Consider the following 23783-nt stretch of genomic DNA (forward strand, 5'->3'; position numbering starts at 1 on the left):
GGGCTGCTACCGTGCCTAGCGCTCGGTACCCGAACAACAGGCCACGGTGGGCGACCGTGGGTGGGGGAGCGAATGTGCGCCCGGCCGCAGCGGCCCCCCGCTGGACGTCTGCACCGCGCCGGCGGTTGGCCGGCGGCGTGGGCGGGCGGCCTAGGTGCGCCGGGCGGCTGGAGCCCCGGTCCTCCCGCGCTCCCGGCCGGCAGGTGCCGAGTCGGCAGCCCGGGCCCCCCGGCGCTCTCGGCGGCCGCCCGGCCAGCTCCGCGCGGTCCTAAACACGCTCCGTTTCCGTCCCCCTTTCTACCGGGCTGGAGTGCGCCCGTCGGTGCTGCAGGGACTCCTTGCGTCCGGGGGCGACGGGCAGGGGCCGACACGCTTCTGGTAGTGTTTAGAGAATGAGATTTTTTTGGCCAGAGTTTAGTGCCTTCGCTTTCTCTTTGTGTGTGAGTGTGGGTCCAGCGAGGCTGACAGCCGCCGCCCCGGGCAGCGCGGGTGTTCGCGGTGTGGGAACCGCCGGAGGCGCTCACCGCGGCGGGAGAGCTGGTGGCGGGGACTGAGATCAGGCTGGAGGTCGTACCCCTGGCCTCCCCCGTGCCGTCTCGGACCCATCTCCCTCATCTGAAGCACGCAGCCGGGTCTCGGAGAATCGATGGCTCAGCGGTGCCTGGGAGGTGGGTCGAGGACCCCGGCCCTGCCGGCCGGAGCCGCAGGGGAAGGGGTGGGGGGGGTGGGGGGACAAAGGGCCGCGGAGGCGGGTGGAGGGGGCGGTGAGCTATTGTTAACGGCGTTCCGGGAGCGGAGCTCGCGGCCCGCGGGCCTGCGTCTCGGCGACCCGGCTTGGGCCCTGGCCTCCGGGCCCGGGGGAGCGCGGCGGGGCAACAATGCGGAGCGAGGGTAGCTTCATTGTGTGAATTAGCCGAGTCCTGCCTTGGCGAGAGCGCCTCGGAACCCCGGCGCAGCCCGACTGGGCCCCGGCGTGGACAGATTATGGGCTGTTCCATTTGGGGTTCCTCCACGTCCCCCCCCCCCCATAGCCTTTTTCTTTTTTTCTTTTCTTTTCTTTTTTTTTAATGCAGTCACCTTTAGGGTAGGACGTTTGCTAAACGCAGTCGAGTGAGTCATTAGAAATCTAGTAACTGCCACCGGGAGAGTGAGGATGCAAGGGTTGAATCGTGGGGACCGCGAGGGTGGAGAGAACCCCAAAAGCGAGTTCTGGGGTCATCGGACGAGGACCGCTGCTACAGCAGCTGAATAGAGACCATAGAACAAAAAATAACTGGAAGTCGTCACCCCCCACCCCTACCCCACCCCCCAATCCTGGAGGTTGGAGAAAGGTGTCGCCAAGGAAGTGACATCTCTACTCCTTAGACTCGCTGGGCACTGTTGGCCGGGTTGGTAGGGGCAGTGCGGGGAGGAGGAGAGGAGGGGAGGTCAGCCCCGGCCCGCGTTGGGGGGCGGGGGGAGAAGGGGCTCGGATCTGCGAGCTCGAGGGTCGGCCGGGAGCCGGCCGCGGGGGGAAGGGCGCGCCCGGCGCTCCGCTGTGCCACTCGCCCCCGTTTGGATGGAGCCGAGTGGGTGGCTGTGCGCAGTGGGGGTGGGGAAGGAGGGTGAGGCAGGAGGGTTATTTAAGTCTTTCATCCGCTTGCCGGGAGAAGCGGCCCCCGGGGTGACAGCAGTGCCGCGGTCTCCCGCCGCTACCGCTGCGGCAGGTCCCAATATTAGCAACCTCTGCAGCGCCGAGCGAGTGCCGGGAGCCTCCTACCCTTGCCTTCCCAGCCCCGCCCGGAAGCAGGGCCGGGCTCCGCGGCGCTAGGACCCTGCGGGCAGGGCGGGGGAGCGCGCGGCCCGGGGAGGGGGCGGAGGGGCCGCAGCGGCCCGCCACACCTGGCGCTCCCGCTCGCTCCCCGCCGCAGCCGCCCTGGCCGGCCTCCTCCCTTCCCGGCCCGCTGCCTCCCTCTCCTCGCCCCAGCTCCCTGCAGGGGACTCAGTCCTCAAGACCCTCGGTTTCTGTCCCGATTCTTTAGAAAGGAGTAGCTGTAGGTAGGGGGTGGGGGTGGTTTACACTTCGATGAAAAATATAAGGTGCATTTCTGCGTGCAATGAGCTGGCGGCAGGAGACGTGCCGGAGGAATGATTTTTGCCACCCCCCATGCAGCCGCAGGTGACTGCAGCTGCTGGCAGGCTTCGTGGTGACACAGCAGCAGTGCAGGGGACGTGGGGGCGGGGGCATCTTACCGTCGTCCCAGCGGGAGCTGCGGCAGTGACAACTTAGGTGGGACCTTGAGAAAGCCCTTTGTGTTTTCCTCGGGGGGGGGGGGGGGGTGGTATGCAGATAAGGCTGAGCCAGGAGAACTGGCACAGGGTATTGCATCTCTCTGGGTAATAGGCTCCGGGGGGGGGGGGGGGCGGGATGTTTCACTTCATGCATAGTTTTTGTCTTTAAAGCACTTGCTCGACGGGGAAAAAAAGTGAGCAGAAAATCGATTGAGGAAAAGGTAATGCAGAATAATCAAAAAGTGAGCGCTGGTCCTTTTCCGCTATTTGATTTGGCACAAGGAAGCCCGAGTGGACCGACCCCCTGACTTCGTGGAAAGATGGCGTGCTTCTCTGCTGCTGTGCCCTTTGGGCTGGAGTGTTGGCTCGAAAAGGCCAGACTTCATCAGCCCTCCAGATGAGCATCCGACCTGGGGCTGCTCTAAGAAAGACTGCCTGTTTAAGGTGTTATTTTCCGGATTGGTTCAGATTCTTGAAAAACTGGGAGTTGTAACTCCCACTTCGTCATTTCCTAAGGAAACTCTGAGATCTGCTCTGATTGCTACAGACTCAGCTTTACTCCGTCCCAGGCTTGGAGATGATTGATTTGGCAGCCCGGGTGTGGGATTCTCTGGGTGAGGAGGGAGCTCCGTAGGGAGGGGTGCTAATCTATTTTCGAAAGCCTCCTGTCTTGCCTCTCTCCACAGTCCACATACATTCTTGTCCTCTAAAGAATGCAGCTCTGTTAAGTGTTGGGGGCTTTTAGCCCAGAGGGTTGTTTAACACAGGCCACAGTGGAACATGTGCCCTCCCTTCCACTTGCCATGGCCGGCCTTATTATGGCCTTGGACATGAGGCCCGATACAGACGGGCTTTTGGGAGCCGGGCCAGCTTTGGGTTCGTGGCCCATTTGAACAGAGCTCTGGGCTGACCACTAATATCTAGTAAGTCTGGAGCAAAGGTCTGGTGTGGTCATTTTCCTAAGGTGGTCTCGGGAGCTGTCCCAGCCTCCTGTGGACCAGAGATGACCTCAGACCCCATGAGACCCCCTTGGGCCCAGTGAGCACATCCTCAAAGGAACTGTTGGCTGCTGTGAAAGAGAGTAACAGTCAGATGCTACCAGCCGCTGACCCTGTGCTTCCCGTGTCACTCCACCGCCACCCATTACTGGGGCCCTTCTGAGTTGAGGATGCCTTGGTTGTGCCTGCCTAAGAGAAGGGACAGCCCCCTGCGGCCCACGTGTGAGGGCGTACATTTAGGTGTTCGGCAACAATCCCACCGTTCCCTCCCCCTCTCTCGCTTCCTGTTTTCTTTCTCCTCTTCCTGGCTTTTCCCTTCTTGCCCTCCCTCTCCTGTTGCTCATTAAACATTTAAGGGTTTCTACACGGAAGCCTTCTCCTGGGTTGTATTGATCCAGCACCCCTCTATGCCGGACGCTCATGCAAAAACAGGGGTGGGGGCTGCCCTCAAGTGAGAATGGTTGGAAGCCCTTGCTTGGCTCAGGCCCAGAGAGACATTAGTTGACTCGGTGGAGGTTATGGAGTTCACTGTGGACAAGATGGTTCCAGGAATGATAAGGATTCCAATGTGGGCGGAGGGGATCTTGTTGCCCCGTTGCCGGGTCTTTCTGACCTTATGCTGTTGGTGCTCTGGGGGGGGGGGGGGGAGGGGGATGCTGTGACTCAGGCATTCAGGTGTTCTGCTTTTCTGCTTGCCCTTGGATCATTGAGATGACCTCATAAAAAGCTGTGCCTTTCTTTTGAGGTGTCTATTTTTCAAGGATGGTGGTTTGAGATGATCAAATCCTTTCCACCTGGGGTAACTACATAGGTAGTTTCTTCTCACCTCGAGAGCCGTCTCGGAAACTTGTCTCAGGAATCATTTCTTTCCGGAGGCCCCCTCTGACTTCCCTTCCCAAACCTGAGTGAGCTACTCTTCGTTGGACACCGACCACACCCTAAACGTCTTCTTCTCACTGCCTTTCCCACATTGTTGTATTTATCTACTCATTTGTCTCTCCTTCCACTAGATGGTAAGCTCTTTGAGGATATAGGCCTAGCCATGGCTTATTTATCTTTATATATTCAATACACGGCACAGTTCTTGGCTTACGATAGTCACTCAATAATAGTTGGTTGATTGGATAAGTCAGTATAAATGAATTACAGCTATCTTGTTGATGCCAGAAAAAGAAACAAGGTAGATATCTCAATACTTTCATTTCCAGAATATATAATAATTTCAGTCCGTAAGGCCTCTAACAGACTTGAACTTTGCGCACGTAAACACTTTGGGTAAATAGTCTACATACATAGGAGATGCCCACTGTGGTGGAGTCTCATCTAGGTAACGACTTCTAGTCACCAGTAAGGGAATGACTCTATCAATATGGCACAGAAATCACGGATACATGAAAAAAAAAAAAAAGGTAAAAACAGTGGTAAGATGTGCATAATCAACAAGCATATGGGCTTCGGTGTCCGATTGCGCAGGGGCAAATTATTTAACATCCTAACGCCTCCGTGTCCCCATTTGTGAGCTGAAGATTAAAACGTTGTAATGCCTAGGGTTGTGAGCACTGAGTGGAAGGCACCGCTGGCACTGACTAAATGCTCCAGTGTCCAAGCTATCTTGACTGTCGTCGTTTTCGGTATCGAGAGTGTTCTCGATGTTCTGCAGGCAAGCTAGTGGAACGGTTTTGTAAGATCACACCCACCCACCCTGTTGCTTTTGGGCCTGATGGGCAACGATGATGAATATTCATGACTCGTTCCCAGAGCTGCCTCATGTTTAGGGAAAACACAGAGATCCTCACATACCCTGTGAGAAGATGCGAGTGTCTTTTAGTCTTGGGATTAAAGCCTTCCCCATTGATAGGGCGTAGTAAATTGATCAGACCCCAGCGGGGGCAAAATGCTTCCTGTCTTTCGTTTTATGATGAAAATTGGACACTGGCAAATTCCTTATACTCATTTCGGGATCACTGTGACCTATATTGTGGTTGTTTTCAGGTAGCTAAGAAGAGGTGATGCACGTGACTCCCAATAGTAGTCAAATGCCATAGCTGAGATGAGTTTTTAATCATAAGAATTGGAAATAGTACAATGAAAGGAAAGAATTGCGTCAATCAGGGAGTGCATCTCGTGTGAAGGGAATCTCCTGGAAGTATTTCCTTACTGACCTTTCCGTTTGCTCTGTGAGGTGGGGAAGGCTCGTCGTACACTAGCTTCTTTGGACGCACCTTCCGACGTCTGAGATGATCAGATCCGAAGTGTAATTTGTAATTTCTCTTTATATCTTTTTCCATGCACTGCTTCACATTTTATGAAAATAAATAGTTTTGCACGTTCAGACAGATATTCTATAAAATGCAGACACACGATATTGGTTACATTTTGTGCTTATAAAAGAATTAAGACTCCCCTTTATAAGAAATCTCTCTTCTTTGTTGTATCACCTTGGAACCCTTTGCTTTATGAGATTTATGTAGCGCACGTCTTCTTTGGATTTTGCAGCACAGTCTATTTTGTGAGAGTTGCAGAATTAATTGTTTCAAAATCCACATAAGTGCTTTTTTATTAGTCACAGGAGACTGACTATAGCACACTGTTATCCTTAGTGTTTTGCTAAACTCTCAACTGTAAGTGAATTTTTCAATATTTGAAGATATTTTTAAAACAAGAATTCAATATTTGGTATGTGTTAACTCAAGGTCTACACAGAGGATATCCTTTTATAACAAAATTGAGTGAATGGCTAAGCACAAGAAATACTAGCATTGTCCCAGATATACAGTTGGGTAATCATCTTAAAACAACAATATAGTTAGAGAAATTAAAGTTGGTGTTGTATGGCCATAAAATTCTGGATGGATGCCCAGCTTAGGTGTTGTTATTCTTAGTGAGGTAAGCACGGGGAAAGATGGGGGGAAAAAGATCATGATGTTGGTTTGATTTGGGGATATAGTCCTTCATACCCATTTTCATTCAAGAGCATTTTTGATGTTAGCATTTTCCCCTCAGAATATTATGTTATCTTAATTGTTTAACTAGTTCTTTGAGGCTTGGATAAGTACAGCAAAAATCAGTACTTCGTTTAAGCAGAAATATTTGGGATGTATGTAGGCTATTTTAATTTTCCAGGTGGAGCTCAATAAAGTTATACAATAAAAAGGTGAATAATATTCTATATAAACCAATCAGGTCTTTGTTAGCACCTCATACTCTTATTTTAAGGGACATAAGATCAGTCTCTGAATAGAATATTTTCCAATACCTGCCCATACACAAATACTTAATTTCGTATTTATGAAGTAGAAGTAAGTTGTTTTTCTCTTAAAGTAGACTCTTCTAAGGTTAATTTGAAGATGTATTTTGATTTATCTGTCATATCACTTCTTAGGGTATCTGTAAACACTAGCTTCAAAAAAATTTTTTGTTGTTATGTGTCATGTTAGTAAGTACTTTTATATCATTTTTGTAAGATGGAATTTAGTTGAAAAATCAGTTTTCTTAGGCAGTGGTTTTAAGAGAAGACACTTAAATTTTTTTAAAAAAATGTTTATTTTGAGAGAGAGAGAGAGAGAGAGAGAAATTACAAGCGGGGGAGGGACAGAGAGAGAGGGGGCACAGAATCCGAAGCAGACTCCAGGCTCTGAGCCATCAGCACAGAGCCCGACGCAGGGCTCGAACCCACTAACCGCGAGATCATGACCTGAGCTGAAGTCGGACGCCTAACTGACCGAGCCACCCAGGAGCCCCAAGAGAAGACACTTCTTCAATAAGTGTGAGATTATCCAAGTTGGGAGTTGGGCTCAGTGTCCTCTCAAAAAGTCTTAGGGATGCTGAGACTAAGGAATTGCTCTGTGCTCTGACCTGTCTTCTGCCTTCTGCCATTTGTCTCTTAGGCATTCTGGAATTTATCAGTATAGCAGTGGGCCTGGTCAGCATTCGAGGCGTGGACAGTGGACTCTACCTCGGGATGAATGAGAAGGGGGAGCTGTATGGATCAGTAAGTACTGGGAGAGACTTTGGTGATCTTCTGCTTTATTTGATTGGAACTGCATTTTCTGTAGATGATACATATCTAGAAATGAAGCTGAGTCTCTTTGGAAGGAGAGCGTAAGTTCTTGCTTTTTGAGAAAAACCATTCTGTTTGTATTTATAGATATCAGCCCTGGACCTTCACCAGACCCAAGTTTCTAAGAAAATGCTTTATTTATATGCCAAACCATTTTCATTGTCAAGTAAATAAAAAATTCACAAGTGTGAAAAATCCCATCTTCTTGTATTGAATGGGAGTTATTTTTGAAATGAATTGAAATTATCTTCTCCTAAGCTTTGCAAAGTGGTGTAATTAAAACTAGAAACAGACAGCCATGCAGTGAGTATAAACCCTTTCTCTGAGCTCCATAAGACTCTCATTATGTAGAGGGAAGAGAGGGATGGAAATTATTGCCAGATATTCTTGTACGTGAATAAGAGTATAAAAATATTATAATTATTTGCAAGTATCATAAGTTTCTTTTTTTTTTTCCGGTCTCACTTTCCATCTCACTTCCCATCGGGTTGTAAGCTCCCGGAAGGAGGCACTGAAGAAGTATTTATTGTATCCTAGCAGGTGCCAGGTGGTATTCTAGGCACTCTGGGATGGCAGTGACTGAGACAAAGTCCTTGCTTCTGCTTTGAGCGAAGGGGACTGACTTTACATCTTTGTTATCTCTTTACTTGTACTAGCAGTTTCTAAAACACAGTGCATGCTTTACAGTAGGAACTTAATGCATTTTTTTTTTTTGCTAAATGTATGAGTATGAATAATAGATTATTCGTTACTACACACCAACTTGAATTTTCGACAAAAAAAACGCTTGTAGTGAAACCAGCCTTTAGTTTTTCCTTGCCATTATCGGTGGCCAAATGAGAATTTAATCCGCGTTATCGGCAATAGGAGAAGTTCCATTAGATCCACAAAAAGTTGAAAATTAAAAGAAACTGAGAATGGGAGGCAGAAATGAAGGGCATTTTTATACATAATGGAGAGAAACCTTGTCTAGATATACCCCTTTCTTGTCCACATATTAGAAAATATATGTGTGTACTCACACATACACACGCAGGGGTTGGAATGCTTTCAGACGCAAAATCCCCAGATGACAATAAGTGTCCTGCGTCATTTGAATACAGCACACACCATTTTCAATGATGTGACATTGGTTTTTCTGCCTTGGTGAAATTTGAATCTAGATCGGTTGATTTTGCTAGATGTTTAAGTCTTTTAAAAAGAAGTGTGTCCTTGAGAAAATAGATGATTTTAAAGTCTCTTTTTAAGCATAGGATTGGGTTGAGCTTTTGAAACACCGTTCGTGTTTTAGATCAAGTTATTTACTGCCTAAGTTATCTTTGCCAGCACTTTTAAGTGCAAAGATACAAGGTATAAGGAAGCTTTTAAACTTTTAAAACATAAAATGATGTTCTCCTTTGTCACCCCCTCAAATTTTTTTTTTTTTCCACTTTTAGGTATATCGTGTGGATTTAATTAGGTCGGTCACAGTTGAACTCAATAAAACGCTTCTTGTGTGGAGGGCACAGTCTGACATCTAGTGGGTGGAGGGACTGGTTTATCACCATGGTCTCTAGGCTTTTTTGATCACACATCACCACCCAAACAATTTTTTTCGAGTCTGGGTCTCAACAGTGTATGTTAAATTATTTAAGGACTCTCTATATAAAATAGAGTTCATATAGATTGCTATATTTTACAAAACCCGTATTAAGGTAAACATTTGTAAAGGTTGTGACAAATGACTAAACTCAAATAGAGGCCACGTTTGTTCCCCTCTCCATGGACCACCGTGCACGCCCCTGCAGTTTCGTGGTTGACAAGGAGAGCAGTGGAACTTTGTGTCCAGCACAGTGGCCTCTGTGTGTGTGGACCAGCCGAGCCTCATCTCCCCGTCTGGATTCTTTCGGTGGCTTCTTGCTTGTCTGTCCCCTCCTCCAGCTGCCTGCCTCTGTAGGCCCCGTCAGCAGCACAGGCTGCGGACAGAATGCAGGCTCTAGAATGTACCCCGAAGGTAGGCCCGGTCATTATCAGTGACAGGACTCTCCGAAACGGTGGCCAGGTGGCAGAAAGTTGGAGAACCCCCTCTTGGCATGTTTTCTGGGAAGCCCACCGAGTGTGTGGCTGGGAGTAGACGTCCCACCTCCGCTGCCATGTGGCCACAAAGCCACACAGCTGGCCGACAACCCCGGTCGTGGAACCCCAGCTAGAAGGGGAGGGTCCGAGAAAAGGCCTCCTCTCCCCCCACCGCCCCGTGCTTGGGGAATGCCCAGTTTCTCGTGTACGGAGTGCCTGCAGGCTTGGGAACTGCTCAGGGGAAAGTATGGAAGGGAACGCTTTTGCATACTGTGGTTTCCCTTCTGGAGAGCGGTCTCCAGAGGCTTCTGCACACCAAGCTTCTCCCCTCTCCAATCCATTCTCCACCTCCTGGGAGAATTGCCCTTCAGAACTCGCAAATGAATGTCAGCTGTCCACGTAGATCAGATGCTTACCTTTGAAGGTGAATGCCTGCGTTCTTTGGCACAGCATTCAGGGTTCCACTTTGCCTGCACCTACACGTGGTAGGGAGGTGCTCGATAAACACTTGTTGGTATGAAAAGAACGAAGCGTTGTGATTTATTTTGCTGCTTCGTTAAACAGAGGGGTGTGGCCCTCGCTGTGTCTCTGCCCCTGTGGTCAGGTGTACTTAGGACTCTGCTGGAAGGGAGAACCCCCATCTTCCTATTCCCACACTAAGCTGGACTGTGATATGTCGTCCCTGGTGGGTCCCGCCCAAGGCTGATATGGCTGAGGCTGGGAAAAGATAGTATGGTGGTAAGAGCCTGGCAGTCGGAGTCAGAAGACTTGGGCTCTCATTCTGTCTCTGCCACTTGCAAGGGCCCTTGTTCTCCTCACCTATGAAGCGACAGCTTGACTTGGCTATCTGGAGTGTCTTTTCCTACTCTGGATCTCAAGAATGTGTGGTTTGGATTTGTTGGGATTCACTCTTGGGTCTTACCTGCCTAACGCGTGATGTTCTCTGTGTACACAAAATGTGTGTGCCGCGAGGTCTTTTTGTCTCTTACGTGTAGAGCTGGGAAGAAAGCTTTCTGGGAAGCCAGATGGTTTTCCCTTTGGTCTGTACCTGAGGCAGGAGAGGGGAATGGAAATTAGATCAGGGCTCCTCCGTGGCCGGGAATTACGTTTTCCATCGGGGTTGTGGTTACCATATCTGGTGTGGCAGTGGAAATCGGGAGTGACCAAAACATCACATTTCATTGTGATGAGACTGGGAGAAGGAAAGAAGGGAAACTGGCAATGATTCTGTTATTAAATACAGTTGGCCCTTGAACAACACATGTCTGAACTGTGCGGGTCCTCTGATAGGCAGGTTTTATTTGTTTAATTACTTATTTATTTATTTGTTTAATAAATACAATAGAGCACTGTAAATGTATTTTCTCTTCCTTACCATTTTCTTCGCATTGTCTCTTTGCTAGCTGACTTTATTGTAAGGATCTAGTATCCACGATGTGTGTTAATTGCTCATGTTGCAGGTAAGGCTTCTAGTCAACAGCTGGCGATCGGTAGTGCAGTTGCATGCAGATTTTCCACCGGGGGGGGGGGGGGGGGCGGTTGATGGGGTCAAGGGTACAGTACAAATTGTAGCTTAAAGACTTTTTGCCTGAATGAGGTTGTGTGTTACTATGAAAGAAGGCTAAGAGGAGATGTGGGGAGGTAGCAGACTTCCCCTCACGAAAAGTACATGAATGTGTAGATGCAGCAAAAATTAATTTAAAATGTGTTTTGGGGTAACTTGTCTCTTTTCATCTATGTAATTCTTTTGTTTTCAAGTTTATGTTGGGAATGTATCTCAAAGGCCAGAGGTGAACCGAGTCATATTTCTTTAGAAAAATGCATAGGATTCTGCTATCCTCGTAGAACGTGGCAGTAGGAGAAAGGATATTGGTAGTGTGCATCACGATATGATTTAAGGACAACCTGACCTGAATACTTCCGACTCTGGGTTGGGGTCTGACTCTGGCATTCATGGGTTAATTCACCCATGTGTCAATCCTTTGTTTGCTCATTCATTTACAAACACTTATATGCGCAGTACAGCTAATTCTATGCTAAATGCATAACAGCGCAGCAAAGAGCTCAGACTCTGGTAGGAGAAAGGTACTTATAATCATTCAGTGCCGTGTGAAATGTACTATATTAGAAAAACACACAAATGTCTTGCGGGGGGGGGGGGTCCGAAAGAGTGCATAATAACTGCTCAGGGAAATTGGGTGATAACATTGAAACTGGATCTTGAGGCATGAATAGGAGTCTCAGAAAAGGAAGAGCAGACAAGTTAGGGCACATGAGCTTTCAAATGTAAAGATTAAGGTATCTGCCTGAGTCATAGAGAAGGTGTCAGATCGCACACACACGCACACACACGGACACACGCACACATGTGCACGCATACTTGCTTGGCCAGAGGATTATGGTATTAGAGTATTACATTTGTCACTTTTGTTCTTATCAAAGAGACTAGAAGTAAGGCTCAGATAGTTACTTTTAGAGTCTTAATCTAACTTATCTGAATATTATCAAGATTCTTTAATCATTAAGAAAAATTGACTATAATAAATATCTCTTTAAAAAAGAATGCCATGGAAAAAATTAATCTCTTTCAAGAATTTTGCATTTAGGGGTGCCTGGCTGGCTCAGTCAGAGGAGCATGTGAAGACTCTTGATCTTGGGGTTGTGAGTTTGAGCCCCATGTTGGGTGCAGAGTTACTTAAAAATAAAATCTTAAAAAAAAAAAAGCTTGCATTTAATGAAAGATACTTTACCATTTCATTAAAAAAGGTAGCACGGTAGGGACGCCCGGGTGGCTCAGTCGGTTAAGCATCCGACTTTGGCTCAGGTCATAATCTCAGTTTGTGGGTTCGAGCCCCGCATCGGGCTCTGTGCTGACACCTCGGAGCCTGGAGCCTGTTTTGGATTCTGTGTCTTCCCACGCCCCCTCTCTTTCTCTCCCCTGCTTATGCTCTGTCTCTCTCTCTCTCAAAAATAAATATTAAAAAAAAAAGGTAGCACAGTCACTAAAATCGCAATGATAGAGGAAAGTAGTGCATAGAATCTGTAAAAGTGATACAGAAGGATGATGTGCAGATTTCAGGTTTGTATCCCTTCTGTAACACTTACTTTATTCCGTCCAGAACTTTAATTCCTGTTGGTCTTTTCCACTAGATTCAGTTCCTAGGAGTCAGATTCTCTTTCTCATCTTTCTGTTTCTTGAGGGCCCAGCAGTACATGTTATGTGCAGTTGGCATATGGTCAGTGTTTGTCGACTCAACTACTCAGCCTGTCACGACCTGCACACGTGCAGAGCCTTGCCGTACTTGAGCACTGTGTGTCGATGGCATTACCTTGTGTGTAGTTGCCTACAGAGAGAACCTACAGAGCTCTCTCTGTGTTTCCTTATTGAGAGACCCAGGCCTTGTAGATGGCAGAGGGACTCTTGCAGCCTTCAGACCTGTGCGTTGGAACCCGACCATCATCTTGATGGAGATGCTTATGAAACATGTGTTTCCTAGAAGATTTGGTTGTTAGGTTTCCGGAGACAACGTTGGGACCTGGTTTATATGAATCCACGTACAAGAAGGTGTGATGGATTTTTGACTATGTTTCCTACGCACATAAACTTAAGAAGAAAACACATTAGTCGAAGCAGTTGTCTCTACTGGCCAGAGGTACGTGAGTCAAAAATTGTCCCTTGCCAGGTGTTTCCATGGTGTGGGGTGGAGGAGGAGAGACCCCAAAAATCCACCTGTCCCCAAAGGAAGGAATATATCAGCTTCTTTAAGAGGAAAAAAATAAAGTATCTCAGATCCTTAGAACCCCGTACTGATTTCAATTACTGTTACTGTGTCATTTGAATACATACCACCGTGAACTTCTTATACTTCTCTGGCAGCTCCAATTCCAAGCATATTAATGTGAAAGTTCACACGAAACTCTAAGACCGTCCATGTGGGCACAGTTGCGTTGATGTGATGGAAGACGTCACCTGCCGTAGGCTAAGAGGTGCTTCACTGTCAGTGTGGCCCTAGTGCTCTTTGGAGCTCTGCACACCTTGGAGCACCTTGGGAAGACGGCCGCCCCCCGCCACCCCCCGAGTCTTCCTGTTCCAATTACTGGGACGCCACATGATGTCATCTGGTCTTTGCTGATGTGCCCAGTCTGTCCTTTCTTTTCCTGTTGGCCCCCATGGTGGGGGTAGCACTCGGTAGTGCTGTTCAGCACAGATACGTCCTTGGGTGGCAGTGTGTGCTTACAGGTGGTCCTCTGGAGGGTCTCGAATAGCCTCGCCACGATCCCTTTGCTTTGTCACGACACGAAAAGACAAAGTGAAGACGTCCTGGCAGAAAACTCACGGTCCCGCGGATGAGGCCCTGGTGCTCCAGGGGTCTGCACACGCCAGCTTTGAAAACATCACAGGAGGTGTGAGGTCCTACAAGGAGGGTCGGCGGCAGGCCCGAGAGGCGACTTCATGGAGGCCTTCTTGTCTCCAGTAGGCATTCCGCATTGGCGCTCGGGAGCAACTTGCGAACAGGCCGAAGACACTCGCGTGCGTGTGGAACGGGAAACCATACCAAACGGCAAGGCCCCACTGGGCTTCGCGATTTGTCCCTGTGGTTTGTCAGTTCCGCTTACTTTGATGGCAGATGTTCAGGCGTGTCCTGTAGGAGGTCTCCAAGGAACGTAGTTCACGTAAAGGAAATGAAAAGGGTCATTTGTTTCGTAATCTCCCTGATAGCGGGTATGCTCTGGAAGTAGGTGGTTTTAAACAGATGTTTTGGGTAATAGAGCCTTGCCTTCACTGTGGGTGCACACTGCCAGTTTTCAAAGGATCAAGGAGTAATTCTCTGAGGATAAAGAGGGCGGCTTCTCAGAAGAGCACCGTATCCTGCATTATTCGGTTTAGTTCATACACTGTCCTTGTATTAGGGCTGGAGAGAGTGAGAGTTTAGTGGCTTAGTGGTTTACTCGAGGTCGCATGGAGACTGACAGACAATTATGATTGGAACGTAGGTGAATTAATAAACTTGGTTCGATACCTATGCATGAGAGCAGCCATCCATTTTTGTGAATAAAAAATAATTTTACCAGAATTAACCATGTATTAAGAGAAGGATTTTAGTATTTCCTTTGCAGATATGATTTGGGAACAATTATGTTTTCTCTCTAGCAGCCTAGTTTTTATTTTGTGGTTGGTTTGTTTCTTTAGCATCTATACTGATGGCCAGTAGTTAGTGGAAGATCATTTTAAAAATGTGTCTCTATTTATTTAACTTTACTTCAGCGTTTGTTGTTCAGCGGAGTAGCTGTACTGATTTGCTGATCTACTGAGACATGTTTAAAACCTCCCATGTCAGTAATGACCAAAGTCACAGAGCATAGGTCTGGAGATGTTGCAGGTTTTGGAAAGGATTTGGTTTTAGTCATTAATAGCTCAGTAGATTAAAAAAATTTTTATAATGTTCATTTATTTTTTGAGAGAGAGAGAGAGAGAGAGAGAGAGAGAACGAGCAGGGGAGGGGCAGAGAGAGAGGCAGACACACAATCTGAAGCAGGTTCTGGGCTCTGAGCTGTCAGCACAGAGCCCGGGGCGGGGCTTGAACTCACGAACCACGAGATCATGGCCCAAGCCAAAGTCAACTGAGCCACCCAGGTGTCCCAATAGCTTAGTAGATTGCTCTCATCTTCTCTGGAGGAGGATGGCTCTGGGTACCAGGCAACACGTTCAGGAACGGTCTTTGCTCAGGCTCAGGAGTCTCACAGTAGAATCCTCCTCATGGCAGGTGCAGACTTCACATAAGGTCCCCTCTGTGTTCCTGCCCTTGGTTTTACTGCTCTATACTGCTCGTCCCTGCTCTATACTGCTCCCTTTTCTGAAGCCCCACTGCCTAGTGCCTGCCAGCAAAGTCTGATGAGGAAAGCTTGAGAGAGTGAGTGGCTGTTTCTTGGGGTAGAGCCCCCACTGGTTCCTCGTCCTTCGAAGTCCTTTCATAAAGGGTGAGGCAGGGACTCGGTTACTTTCGTTTCCCATGGAAGTGCCAGTACTTAAAACTGTCTTGCTTGTGGGTTGACACTTAATACATGTTGAAAGTATGACTGTGTTGTCAGTGGGATCCCAAATCACCCCTTCCTTTCCCTTCCTTCCTTCCTTCCTTCCTTCCTTCCTTCCTTCCTTCCTTCCTTCCTTTCTCTTCCTTCCTTCCTTCCTTCCTTCCTTCCTTCCTTCCTTCCTTTCTCTTTCTTCCTTCCTTCCTTCCTTCCTTCCTTCCTTCCTTCCTTTTTTTCTTCCTTCCTTCCTTCCTTCCTTCCTTCCTTCCTTCCTTCCTTCCTTCCTTTCCCTTCCTTCCTTCCTTCCTTCCTTCCTTCCTTCCTTCCTTCCTTCCTTTTTCTTCCTTCCTTCCTTCCTTCCTTCCTTCCTTCCTTCCTTCCTTTCCCTTCCTTCCTTCCTTCCTTCCTTCCTCCCTCCCTCCCTCCCTCCCTCCCTCCCTCCCTCCCTCCCTTTCTTTCTTTCTTTCTTTCTTTCTTTCTTTCTTTCTTTCTTTCTTTCTTTCCAAAGACCCGTGGGCCCTGGCTCCTAAGCATCCAAATTATAAAGAGGTATTTAAGATTAGAAGGACTGATGTACAGATCAGAGTGGCTCCTGACCGTCTTGTGTAGAAGGCTCCCATTTGGATAAAAAGCGTTAGGGAGCCCCACAGGATAGGAATTGTACTGGTGTCTTTGGATTGAAAAAATACATTATGATAAAAACCTCTGCGAATTCCTGAACAGTTTAAAATGAATTTGTTACAGAGCAGTTCATATATTCGTTGGAAAAGAGCAGCATATCTGTGCAATGGATATTTTGCTCACCTATTTTGTGCACTGACAATGCTGACCTCTGGTTTTGAGGTCCTGAGCCTCCCTGTGCCTGGGAAATCTGGTTAATTTGTAAACTGGGGAGTGTGAGGACCACCAAGAGAAAGCAACACTGGGGACAGCAAAGGTACCAACTGACTGCCTCCGACACACCCGCCCGCTGCTGCTTCTGCTCCTAACCTGCCTGGAACTCTCCCTCACCCTGTGCTCTGTCTCACCCCTCCACCGTCAGCTCTCGGTTCAGAATAGACTGTTGGTCACAGAGAACCTGAACTGCTCCTGCCTGGAGCCTGTGTCGTGGACAGGATCTGAATTGCACAGCCCCCCTGCTTCTCTTTAGAGTGCATCAGTCTTGGGGCGCCTGGGTGGCTCAGTCGGTTAAGCATCCGACTTCGGCTCAGGTCATGATGCACAGTCTGTGAGTTCGAGCCCTGCGTCAGGCTCTGTGCTGACAGCTCAGAGCCTGGAGCCTGTTCAGATTCTATGTCTCTCTTTCTCTCTCTGCCCTTCCCCCACTGGTGCTCTGTCTCTGTCTCTCAAAAATAAATAAGCGTTAAAAATAAATAAACAAATAAACAAATAAATAAGTAAGTAAATAAGTAAATAAGTAAGTAAATAAATTAGTAAGTAAGTAAGTAAAGTGCATCAGTCTCCCCCAGTTCCTTGAATTAGTGATGCTGGACAAGCTGATGAGAGTTAGGAAGGGCTATTGGGTCAGTCCTGCTCATTCCTGCTTCCACTCCCTCGTTCGCTCACTCACTCACACCCTCGCCTGCTCACACCTTCACCGGCTCACACCCTCAGTCTTTCCCGCTTGCTTTCACAAAGCCAACAACGTCACTGACACCACCTCCCACTGACACCTGCTGGGAACACGGTTGATCCTCATGACCTGCAGATTGTATATTTGCCGCTTCGTCTACTTCCTGCATTTGCTTGGAACCCTAACATCATTCCCGCTGGCTCTTCCGTGGTCATTTGCACACATTCCCGGAGAAGCGAAAGGGAGTTGCCCGATGGGCACGTTTCCAGCTGGGGCCCACCAGGTGACGCTCTGCCTTCTTGTGTCAGCTCATCCTGAAGACAGGTGTCCTTTTGGGCATCTGTTTAGCGCCATGTTTTTCCTTTTTGTGTTTTTGTTGGTGATTTTACGGGTTAAAATGCCCCCAAGCTAGTGCTGAAGTGCTGTGTGGTATTTCTAGTATTTAAAATGTTTTAACGTTTATTTTTGAGAGAGAGAGAGAGAGAGAGAGAGAGAGAGAGAGAGAGAGAGACAGAGCATGAGCGGGGGAGGGGCAGAGAGAGAGACAGAGAACGTGAAGCAGCCTCCAGGCTCCGAGCCGTCAGCACAGAGCCTGATGTGGGGCTTGAACCCACGAACCGTGAGATCATGACCTGAGCCGAAGTCGGACGCTGAACCGACTGAGCCACCCAGGCGACCCCGTCTGGTATTTCTAAATGTGAGACGGCTGACACGTGTTAGGGAGCAAGCCATATAAGTTGGATAGTTTTGTTCGGGCATGAACTCTCGTGCTGTGAGTTTATCGTTAACGAATCTGCAACATTAACTTAAACAGAAACCCACAAAAAACCAAGATCGCGTGTTGATGCTTGTGACCGGGGGCTTACAGGAACCTGACCCTATTTCTCTTGGGAGCACTGCTTCCGTATTCGCCCTTTCAGCGTCCACGGCGGCTTTAGAGAACAGCGCTGCCACGCATGATGAGAGCCAACTGTACGTACAAATGCAGATGGTACTTTCTCTTGTGGGTGAACTTGGAACTTGCAGCTTCGTGGGCGGGGGGGGCAGATACACCAACCAAGAATTATAATTTGGTCTGATACACATTATCACAGAATTACGTGCAAAAAGGGCTCGGAGAGCTTAGAGGAGAGAGCTCAGTTCTAGGGTAGGAGAGGAGGTCAGGACTATTCACGGAGGACAGAGGACAATAGGCAGGTGTCCTGAGGGGAGGGAGGCTTGTGGAAGGCAGCTTTGCTGCAGGGTTTGGAAACGTGGTGGCTGGTGGATGTGTGCTAATTCTGTTATCTTTGCGCCTGACCTCCCCCACCCCCCATGGTGTGGTCCGGTCCGTTACTGCCGTTTCTCCCAGCTGCTGCCAATGCTACACTGCTGGCTTTGGAGGGTCTTCCCCTGTCATCATCATCAGCCATGGCCTGGCAGGTGCCCCGCGGCCTCACAAAGAAAGCTGGCCACCCTGGAGCCAAGTGGCAGCCGCTGGCCCGCCAGCAGGTCCAGCAGGGGCCCGGCCACCTCATCCCTCCTGCCTCCCTCATGCCCGGGACTGACTTGTCCTTGTGCACAGACATCACTTCTCAGTCTGTTGACCTGGTGCACCCCAGCAGCCTCCCAACAGGCGGCCGAGAAAAATGTCTGCATTCCTGACACCCCTAAGGGGAGCAGAGGGCTCCCCTAAGGATTGACAGGTTATGGCGTTAAGTGGGAGAGACCTACACAGAGCTGTGTTTCCTCATCCTCTGTATAAATGCTTAAAATCCTGACCTAAGTTGATCTCCTCTTTCCCTATTCGTGTGTGTGTGTGTGTGTGTGTGTGTGTGTGTGTGTGTGTGTGTGTTATAATTCATTGAAATCTCCATCGTGATTTGCTTTTGCTTTGTAATGAAATGCTCAAAGCTCAATGCAGTATTCTAAGAACAGACTTGCCAAGGTCATGCCAAAGACATCCCTCTCCCCGTGGTGCACAGTGTGATCGCTTTGCTCTAGCATGGCGTGATCTTTGCCCATTTAGCGGCCACGATGCACTCTGTGTCCTCACATAAATGCTGTCCACTCTCAGCTCTAGGTCTCATCCCTCCCTCCTTCTTGCATACGAATTGCTGTGTTCCGGGTAGTTTTCTCTTGGCTGTGTTCACTTGGCTTGCGTTCCTTTTCTTTCTGCATCTTTCAAGTTGGTCTTCAGTTTGCGATGTTTTGATGGAATAGTTAAGCCTGTACTTGCATTTGGAACAGTTCGAACTTGGAGGTAAGACAGAGAGTAGTGGAAACACGAGGCTTCGCATCCCAGCTCTGTGGCTCCCCGGCTGTGTGACCTCGGGCAGTCTACTCAAACTTGCTGAGCTGTAACTGTGAAACGGGGCTAATGACAGCCACATCACAGCATTGCTGTGAGGATTAGAGGAGATGAAGCCTATGAAACAGCCCGCACACTGCTTGGCTCGCTGTGGCTCGTTAGCACAGGCTTGCTCCCTTAGCATTCTTCATGGATGAGTGTGGCAGTGCTTCTGGAAGGCCGCCTTGGTGCAGCCTCTCATATTCCTTCCGGGGTGGGAGATGCACACAAAGTGTGTTTCTTGCACGTCTGGATTCTGGAATGACGATTTATGACATAATGTATGAAAATACAGATTTCCTCCACATCAAAATGTGGCATCCCTTGAATTATACTTGAAAGTGTTATCCGTGCTCAGGGAGCCTGGGTGGCTCAGTTGGTTGAGCATCGGACTTTGGCTCAGGTCATGATCTCAGTTCGTGAGTTCGAGCCCTACATCGGGCTCTGTGCTGACAGCTCAGAGCCTGGAGCCTGTTTCAGATTCTGTGTCTCCCTCTCTGCCCCTCCCCTGCTCGTGCTCTGTCTCTTTCTCTGTCTCTCTCTCAATAATAAATAAACATTAAAAAATTTTTAATAAAGTGTTAACCGTGTTTATCAAGATTAATTTTAGATACTTTATTTTCATATGTAGCTCGTAATCGTTTTATCCACGTCGTTGAAAAAATTTCTTTCTTTGGGGTTTCATTTACTTTGTATTATTCTTATTCTTTTTTCTAACGTTCACATAGTAGCAAATGCACCAGGCTGTCACAGCCCCAAAATGTCTACCATCAGAATCGTGTTTTCAGGATTCAAGCACTGTTTAAAAAAACATCCGTGTCAGCATATGTATGGGATGGAATTACTAGTTGATGGTATTAGGCCTGATTAGTATGGAAGTGTGTTGTTACAGTCTGGCAGAGAGAGCGGGCCCTGAGAGAGTTAGACACAGTCATCTGTGTGTTACAGAGAGGAAGGGACAGCAACACTGGTCACTTTCTAAGAGAGCAGGGCCATTTATGTATTGGGTGGAAAAGCTTGGTTCCAGACGAATCTGGGCTGGCAGGACTGCAGTTGGAGTTGGAAGCTGGAGACCCAAGAAGCAGGGGGGTTGCTACAGACAAACTTGATCTACTTTGCGATTTTGCACAGTGTTCCTCTGTGGGCGTTGGGTGGGGTGGGGGTGTAGGGGCACACGAGCATGGCCTGGGGGCGTGTGTGAGAAACTCAAGAGTTCCGGTATCATGTCTCTTCAGCGTTGCGTGTTGTCTGCCTTAGGCGCGCGTCCGGCTTTCCCGTCGGGTGTGAGTGCTCTGTGACATTGCTGACTTTTTGTTTTCTTGCAAGACTTGGTTTTTCTCCCAAGTGAGTTCTCCTAGGGAGAGGCTACGATGTAGGGTTTGCTGGTCAGGCAGACATTCGTTGATGAGCCATGTCTATTGCGGCCAACGCGGGGGAGAGGCCAGCGGCGGGCCCCACAATGCCAGGCAGTGGTAGGCAAGACACCTTCCAGGACGGGACCACCCGAAGATCTCCCGGGGAGAGGAAAGCAGGGGCCCCTGGTGCCGAAGTGAGGTCTTCCGCCATGCCGCGTCTCTTCCTTGAAATAGCAGCCTCATTCCCTTGGCTGCTTCTGGAAGCATTAATTCAGTCTGCGTTTCTGATCCGCTGCCCCCACCTTCTCTGCAGTGGGCGACTGATGCAGCACATTTTATTTGGTTTCTTTCCCTGTTTTCCTCCACTGCAGCTTCTTTTTCCATTTCCTGTTCAGCGTGTCCTTCCAGAGCTCTTGTGGATACCTCTGCTTCTGCATTTCCATGTTCCGAGACTGAATCACCAGAATCTCAGACCCAAAGAGACCTCAGGAATATCTTAGTCCGGTTCCCTCGTTTTACAGATAAAGGAAACGAGGCCCAGGATTATTAATCAACCCGCCCACTGCTCCCAGATTGTGCGCGTGTGTTTGCGGAAGTCTGGCATTCCTTTATGTAAGGAAATTCCGTGAATCTTTCAGTTCTTCCAAAGTAGTCTTTGGGCTTATACTGTCATTCTATTGGTTCACCTTTCAGTTTCTCTAATTTTATTCCCACAAGCCAAGTTCTTAATGTAACCCGTTTTTGTCTAGCGTAAAAAACCTGAGGCCCATTTTTCCTTTCCGATTCCACTCCCTACAGTATATCAGATGGTTATCGTGGAAACACAACAGTCGGATTCAGTTGTCTTTGTCTTTTAGGATCCCTTATTTCCTTCATTTCCCGTCCCAGCTCTTCAGCTGGACGTGTTTCGGCCGTTGTCTGTCAGTCTGACTCTTCAAGGGCATCCTACCCTTGGCTCTTGCCTCGAGTGCTACCTCGTGCGAGGTTTCTTCAGCTTTTGCAGGTTTTTGTGTCTTTTCAGTGGTCACTGGACGACGTACTCCTCTTACCAGATAATTATCTATGGTAAGAAATGTTACCTGTGATTTCTTTTTCCTCTGCTGTTCCAAGATCCTAAAACAAGTTTCATGAATTTTTCCTGTAAGGTTCTTTGTGGAAGCATTAAATGTGCATCGTCTCTTCGGGGATACAGGCAATAACATTTCTTTTTTTTTAAATTTTTTTAAATGTTTATTTGTTTTTGAGAGAGACAGAATATGAGCGAGGTAGAGGCAGAGAGAGAGAGAAAGACACACAGAATGTGAAGCAGGCTCCAGGCTCCGAGCTGTCAGCACAGAGCCCGATGCGGGGCTTGAACTCACAAACCGCGAGATCATGACCTGAGCCCAAGTGGGACGCTGAGCCGACTGAGCCACCCAGGCGCCCAAGCAATAACATTTCTTAGAGTGAATATTGGACTTCTCAAGTTTAAATCCTTGAGCAAGGTCTTCTTTCCCCTTAGGATTACATCTCTGGAAATGTATTACAAGTTTACAAGCTGAAAAGATTTGCTAAACAAATGCCCGTGTCTCTAGGCAGCTTCTAAGGAAGGCCCCTAAATTGTCTAGCCTGTCCATGGCAGGTTCTGTCCTTGCTGGCAGGCATCGTTGGTGCCAGAAGGCTGGTGAGGGCACAGCATAGAAGGTGTCTGTGTGCCCCTAGATTCAGACTGGGACCCGACTTTTGAATCCCCAAATACCCAAGTAGCAGCTTCTGGAGAGAAGGTCACTTGTGTTTGTTTTGTGTGGTTTAGTCTCTGGTGGGGAAGGAGAGGAGAGAATGGAGGAATTCTTAATTTTCTATATGTTTTGATGAGACAGAATGAAAAGTTGCCCGCCTACTTGCTTCATTTTGTTTACATTGACCAGATACAGCTATTTCTGTTGTTCCCACAATTCCAATCACGGGTATGAAAGCAGGCCCGCCTGGAATAGTGGGGATTTTAAAGAGGTTTTGGGAGATAGGGCTTAAGGTGAGCCATATCGAGGGCACAAGGGGATATGGCTCTGAATTGGAGCTTGTAATAAAATAAGGAAGAGTGCCCTCATGCCTGTTCTCCTCTGTGTTTGCTGCTTTCTGTCTATTTGGGGACTTCTCCCAGGAGAGAAGAGTTAAAAGACCCGGCTTCTTATTAATGGTCCTTTAGTCATCGTATTTAATCACCCCGATCCTTGCAACAACTCCCATTAAGACTTTACTGCTAGATTATTAATGAGGAAGAGTACATCTGTGCGAGTAATTGTGGTCGAGGGAGGTTTAAATGCCATGACTGTAATAAACGGGAGATATAAGAATGAGCGATTACATGAAATCATTAACTTGTAAGATGTTTGGGAACTCTACAATCAGGTTAGTTCCTGTATAGTCGCCGACCTCGGATTAACGTGCCGGGCTAGTTTACACAACCGGTTTAAGTGACGCATTGAGTTGAATACACACGACCATTTGGATAGGGGGGTAAAACTACACCGTACATATTTACGTATATATAGAAATACGGATGGCTGGAATGGCAGCACGAAGCCTATTTGTTTCCCATGAGAAGAGCTGAGCCGCAAATTTTGAAAAATTCTGATTTCAGTTTTTAAATGGGTATAGATACGAATTGGGCATAATCATAGCCATGTGGATGACACATTTTCCAATTGTCTAATATTTTAAAGTAGTGTCTCTATGAGTCTATGTCTTACGGCGTTCCTGAACATTCTCCAGGGTGTGCTGTAATTTTCACATTATTATCTCATTCTTCGGTTTTAATAGGATTCGTAAAAGTTTCGAAGTTTTAATTTCAGTTTTTCCCACTGCTTAGAATTTGATGATATAAAATGAAAAGAGGTTTCCATAGTTGCTAACATTCACCAGATTTTGTTCCAAAGCATGGGCTTCAGTAGACTTTTGAATTAAATCTGCATTCTCCACCCAAGCCTAGTGATATAATCCAACAGTTCAAAGATAGGTATGCCATAAACAGCTATCGTTAAATAATCTAAAAAAAAAAAATTAAAACATGGAAATACAATAAAACAAGAATTGATCACTTTATAGTGGAATACTCTATAAACTGTCTGCATTG

At 47.8% G+C, this 23783-nt stretch overlaps 1 protein-coding gene across 2 annotated transcripts in view; it reads left to right on the forward strand.

The window, feature by feature from the left end:
• FGF9 (fibroblast growth factor 9) overlaps positions 1-23783 on the forward strand; it is a 94374-nt gene that overhangs the window by 64804 nt on the left and 5787 nt on the right. The window contains exon 3 of one of the 2 annotated variants that reach the window (XR_006215514.1): positions 7157-7175. Coding sequence is in view for 1 of the 2 variants with exons in the window: in XM_007074361.3 (XP_007074423.1) it covers positions 7157-7260 (104 nt within the window). In the remaining variant the exon portion in view is untranslated. Of the gene's footprint in view, positions 1-7156; positions 7261-23783 lie in introns of those variants that run through there. The other variant, XM_007074361.3, reaches the window with a different exon arrangement.

The sequence above is a fragment of the Panthera tigris genome, chromosome A1 (genome assembly GCF_018350195.1).
Source record: "Panthera tigris isolate Pti1 chromosome A1, P.tigris_Pti1_mat1.1, whole genome shotgun sequence".
Lineage (NCBI taxonomy): Eukaryota > Metazoa > Chordata > Mammalia > Carnivora > Felidae > Panthera > Panthera tigris.